At 39.5% G+C, this 5,055-nt stretch overlaps 1 protein-coding gene across 1 annotated transcript in view; it reads right to left on the bottom strand.

The window, feature by feature from the left end:
* Positions 1-4,481: 4,481 nt before the first annotated feature.
* The window catches only part of LOC107689559 (nuclear inhibitor of protein phosphatase 1-like), a 24,771-nt gene continuing 24,197 nt past the window's right edge, over positions 4,482-5,055 (bottom strand). The window contains exon 8 of the mRNA XM_016487580.1: positions 4,482-4,955. Within this exon, the coding sequence (XP_016343066.1) occupies positions 4,482-4,955 (474 nt within the window). The remainder of the gene's footprint in view (positions 4,956-5,055) is intronic.

Below are 5,055 nucleotides of genomic sequence, written 5' to 3'. Positions count from 1 at the left end.
GTATAGCGTCCCATAGAAACAGTCGCTAATAAGGCATCTACGTATAGACATCTATGCTCCACACTGCCTGTTTAGCCCCTCCCACCGATTCTAAAGTGCTGCCTGTTTAGCCCCACCTACCGATTCTACAGTGCTGCATGTTTAGCCCCGCCCACTGATTCTAAAGCGCTGCATGTTTAGCCCCGTCCACCGATTCTACAGCGCTGCATGTTTAGCCCCACCCACCGATTCTACAGTTCTGCGTACTGCTTGTTCAGCCCCGCCCACCGATTCTACAGCGCTGCATGTTTAGCCCCGCCCACCGATTCTACAGCACTGCATGTTTAGCCCTGCCTACCGATTCTACAGCGCTGCATGTTTAGCCCCCCCCACCGATTCTACAGCGCTGCATGTTTAGCCCACCGATTCTACAGCGCTGCATGTTTAGCCCCGCCTACCGATTCACGCATGTAGTGTAAATAACGAGAGAGACGAACGCAGGTCTGCACAGAAATCAAACGATAAAGATGCTCCAAAGAGTGGACCTCAGAGAACTATGGAAGCCCGTTTCCGCCACTGAATAAAAAATAAAAGAGGTAATTGCGACTTTTTATCTCACAATTCTGACTTAAAAAATAAACGAGGAAATTACGACTTTTTATCTCACAATTCGGACTTTTTTTCTCAACTGCGTGGTATAAACTCGCAATTGCGAGTTAAAAAGTCATAATTGTGAGACATAAAGTCGCAATTCTGAGAAATAAAGTGAGAACTGCGAGATATAAACTCACAATTCTGACTTTTCTCGCAATTGCGAGTTTATATATTATTTATTATATTTATATATTATAGCGAGATATAAACTCGCAATTGCGAGAAAAAAAGTCAGAATTGTGAGATATAAACTCGCAATTCTGAGAACATAGTCTTTTTCCCCCCCTCAAACTTGGACTTTAACTCGCAATTGCGAGCTTACATCACGCAATTCTGAGAAAAAAAGTCAGAATTGCGAGTTTTTATCTCGCAATTGTGACTTTATATCTCGCAATTCTGACTTTATAGCTCGCAATTGTTAGCTTACATCACGCAATTCTGAGAAAAAAAAGTCGGAATTGTGAGATTAAAAAAGCTGCAATTACCTTTTCTTTTTTTTCAGTGACGGAAACGGGCTTCCATAGAGAACAGTAGAAAATAAAAAAAATAAAAAAATAGTTCATGGCTCCTTTAAATCCACCCTTCGGATTTCTCTATAACAATCTGTAATATAGCAGTACAGCTGTATAGCCTACATTTAATCTTTTTAGCTGCATTTCCCCACCTGTTGTCGCAGCGGTAAGGTACACAGAAAGTCAGAGCTGGAAGCGGACTCAACTTTAACACCAGGGTTACTTGCAATCTGTTCTGTTTTATGCTCATAAAATGGTGGTCACGTGTTAACCGCGAGAATGGAAAGAAGAAAAAAAATGAAGAGAGAAAAAAAATCCCAGCCTGAATTATAGAGAGGGAAGAAACAGAGGGGAGTTCACAGGGTCGTATATCATTAAGCAATTGAGAAAGTTGATTAGGCAGCTCTGATAATTATTGCCATGGCAACCTGAGCGCGCTCATGCACATTTGATTAATGAGGTGCCATTTATCCGCGCGAGCGAGACCCCTAGCGGGACACAGAGACACTCACTGAAACAATGACAGGATGCATCTCAGAGCCACACTGACAACCAATTTAGCAATAAAGGAATCACGGTATATCCTTGCACATACTGCAGAACCCAACACTAATTAGACAGCATCTAGATATTTTTGCATAGAAACATATTTCTTAATATTTAAGTAAATTTGAATTGATGGCTTCATCTGGTCAAAATCTATAAAAGGTCATTTAATTTGCAGTTCGTTCCCACATCTTGGCATATGCCCATATCATGCGTTAGTGTTGTATGTGAAGCCCATATCAGTGTTGCCAGGTCCGCGGTTTTCCCGCGGAATTGGGCTACTTTATCACTGTTGTCGCGGGTTAAAGCGACCCCGATAACGTGATATTTAGCCCCTGGAGTGCGAATTTTAACGGGGAACCCCGCCGGAAACGGGTATGTTACCCCCCTGAACGCGATTTTTAACGTGGAGCCCCCCTCGAAATGCCCTCTCACTCTCTCTCTGTGTTACAGGCTTTTATGGATTTCAACTGTTCATCACTCATAAATGTCATCCTGAAGTGTTGGGTCATTCAAAACAAAATGTCTCAATAATTGCAGTAAAGTCACAAGATACCCTAAATTATGCTTAAAGTGCTATCGCAATTTCTAAATGATTTCATTCATGGTTTTCAACCAGGTTGAAGAGAGAGAGAGCGAGAGAGGGGAAAAAAATAAAATAAAATACATTGAATGAAATACCTGTGTGGCTCGACTATTTATTTTTTTCCCAGCAGGGACCACATCTATCAACCTGAGCATCACAGACACGTTTTGACTTTTCGACCACCCAGATTCTTAGTATTCATGTTGGTCACTTTTACACAGCACTAACATTTTCTAAACAAACAAACAAAAAAATCTATTATCAATGCACATCATCATGTTTATTAGACAAATAATGCAACAATAATTCCTTTCACGTTTAGTCACCTGTGCTTTTCACTCACAAGTCCATCACATTCAGATATAAAATATATATATATATATATATAATAAACGTTAACAAAAGTTCACATTACAAAGCGTCTCCCTGCATTCAAATGGCACAGCTCATTCAGTCAGTGCTTGATGTTGAGTTTCCCTCAATAAACCAATGTAAACACAGTCAGTTTTCTGAAACATGTAATACAGTCTGCCTCACGAAAACTGTGAAGCAGATTAAACGCATTGCTCCAATTTACAGATTAACATCATACAGCATTCGGCCATTTTGCCCAGATAATACACTCTCAGGCTTTCACAAAAAAGCTAAATCTGTGCATTAAACACACGTTGCTGTGGTTGCAGCACACCGTTAACTGCTGAAAACAACACGCTTGTGTGTTTAACGTGAGTGAGAACGCATCTCAGAAAAGCCTGAAACAATCAACCTGTAACTCGAGACACGAGGTGTTATGAGCATAAATCGCCACAAGAGCATATCCAGATTATAATTAGCCTGAAGAAAATGCAAAATGAAAACCATTAAGCTTCTGGTAACACTTTACAATAAGAGTGGCATTAGTTAATCTGAAAAAAAAAAACAACGAAAAACACTTATACAGCATGTTATCTATCTTAATTAAGTTCAAAATTAGCTAATATATTATTATAATCAAAAGTTGTATCAGTTAATATTATTTATAATGAACCTGAGCTGACATGAACTAACGATTATTCACTAAACTTAATGAAGATTAATAATACATATTGTAATAAATGTATTGCTTATTTATTAGTTAATATTAGTTAATGCATTAACTAACGGGACGTTTTTGTAAAGTGTTACCAAGATTTCTTTGCATTATGACATTTTCATAACAATAATCCCCCCACACATTCACACTAATGCAAAAGTGTTTTTACATCATGGTAGTTTTTGTTGCACTCCTTTTTATGGAAGCCAGTTTCCGCCACTGAATAACAAATAAAACAAGGTAATTGCGACTTTTTATCTCACAATTCTGACTTTTTTTTCTCCGAATTGCGAGTTCATGTTAGGGCTGCACAATTAATCGAATTTCTAATCGCGATTACAATTACGGATGCCACAATTACGTAATCGTTCAAAGCGGCAATTAATCGTTCGAAGTCCACTTATGTTATTCTGCGTGCTTAAGATATGTTTTTTTCATTCTACATGTTATCTTAAGGGTTTTTCCATGGTTTTAGTTTTAGTATAACATTATAATACCATTCATATTTTTACTTTTTTATAATTTAAAGAAGAAACCAATCCGATGTATATTTGACATTTGAGGCTTAATACTATAGAAAAGCACTAAAAGTTTTTCAGTTAGAGTGTTTTCAGCTTGTTTATTTTCATATAAAAATATGGCACGCAGTTGCATCAAACAATGATATAAACATCATTCAATGTAAATTGTGATAATCGTAATTAATAATCGCAATTACAATTTCAAGGGAATAATCGACAATTATGATTTTTGCCATAATCGTGCAGCCCTAGTTCATATCTTGCAATTCTGACTTTATAATACACAATTGCGAGTTTATATCAAACAATTCTAAGAAAAAAGTCAGAATTGCAGAATTTTAAATGACCTTGTTTTATTTTTTATTCAGTGGCGGAAACGGCCTTCCATATTAATGTGTAATCTTGCAAAATGCAAAAAAACAAAAAAAACATGCTCCATTTCTTATGCAAAATCTCATTTCAATATGGATTTTTCCTTCTGATTTTATGGTGAAATATAAACCAAATATTTCTTTGTGATATTCACTCTCGCCGACAGATACAACCACAGTTTATAGTGTCAACTTCAGATGCCGCAGCGTCTCAAAATGAGTAACCCATGTGGCAAAGCCTCAGCCTGTAACAGGTAGTGTTATGTATTTGAAGTGTGTATCCGAAATGTTGCGTTTGGAACCAATAACTTCAAACAAACTCCAAGATGCAATCTTCCTGTCAGTCATAGCCTGGCTGTGTCTGTCCTGTTGTGTAGTTAAATCAGCAGTGAGGGGGTGGGCTTTTTGCCAGGCCACGCCTCCTTGGCGTATTTCTTCTTGCGCAGCTCGTTGAGCGGCTCGGTCGAGTTGGGTCCGGGAGCGGGGCTGGGGTTCAGCACAGCGGGGGGCTGCACTGTTGTGGGCGAGAGGTCCACCTCCGGGGCAGGATTGGGGAAGAGCAGCCGTGATGGCAGACGAGCCGCCCTGTCCTGCGGCCTCGTGGCTGGTGGGGGGCAGGTCACAGTACAGCCCGGCGCTGAGGGGGAAGCTCTGTAACCGGCGTGCTACGCTTTCCTCCAATCCCAGCGTACCGTGGCCTTCTAGTTTCTTCTTCTGTGGGACAGAAATGCCAAAAATAAATGCGTTTTTTACTGTCCTAGGTGGCATGAAATGCAAGACTATTGCAAAGAAAGGCAAGACGGAGTAGGCCTGG

The sequence above is a fragment of the Sinocyclocheilus anshuiensis genome, unplaced genomic scaffold, assembly GCF_001515605.1.
Source record: "Sinocyclocheilus anshuiensis isolate Anshui unplaced genomic scaffold, SAMN03320099.WGS_v1.1 scaffold369, whole genome shotgun sequence".
Classification (NCBI taxonomy): Eukaryota; Metazoa; Chordata; class Actinopteri; order Cypriniformes; family Cyprinidae; genus Sinocyclocheilus; species Sinocyclocheilus anshuiensis.
Note: the sequence above shows the minus strand (reverse complement) of the source record. Positions and strands in the feature narration are given on the sequence as shown.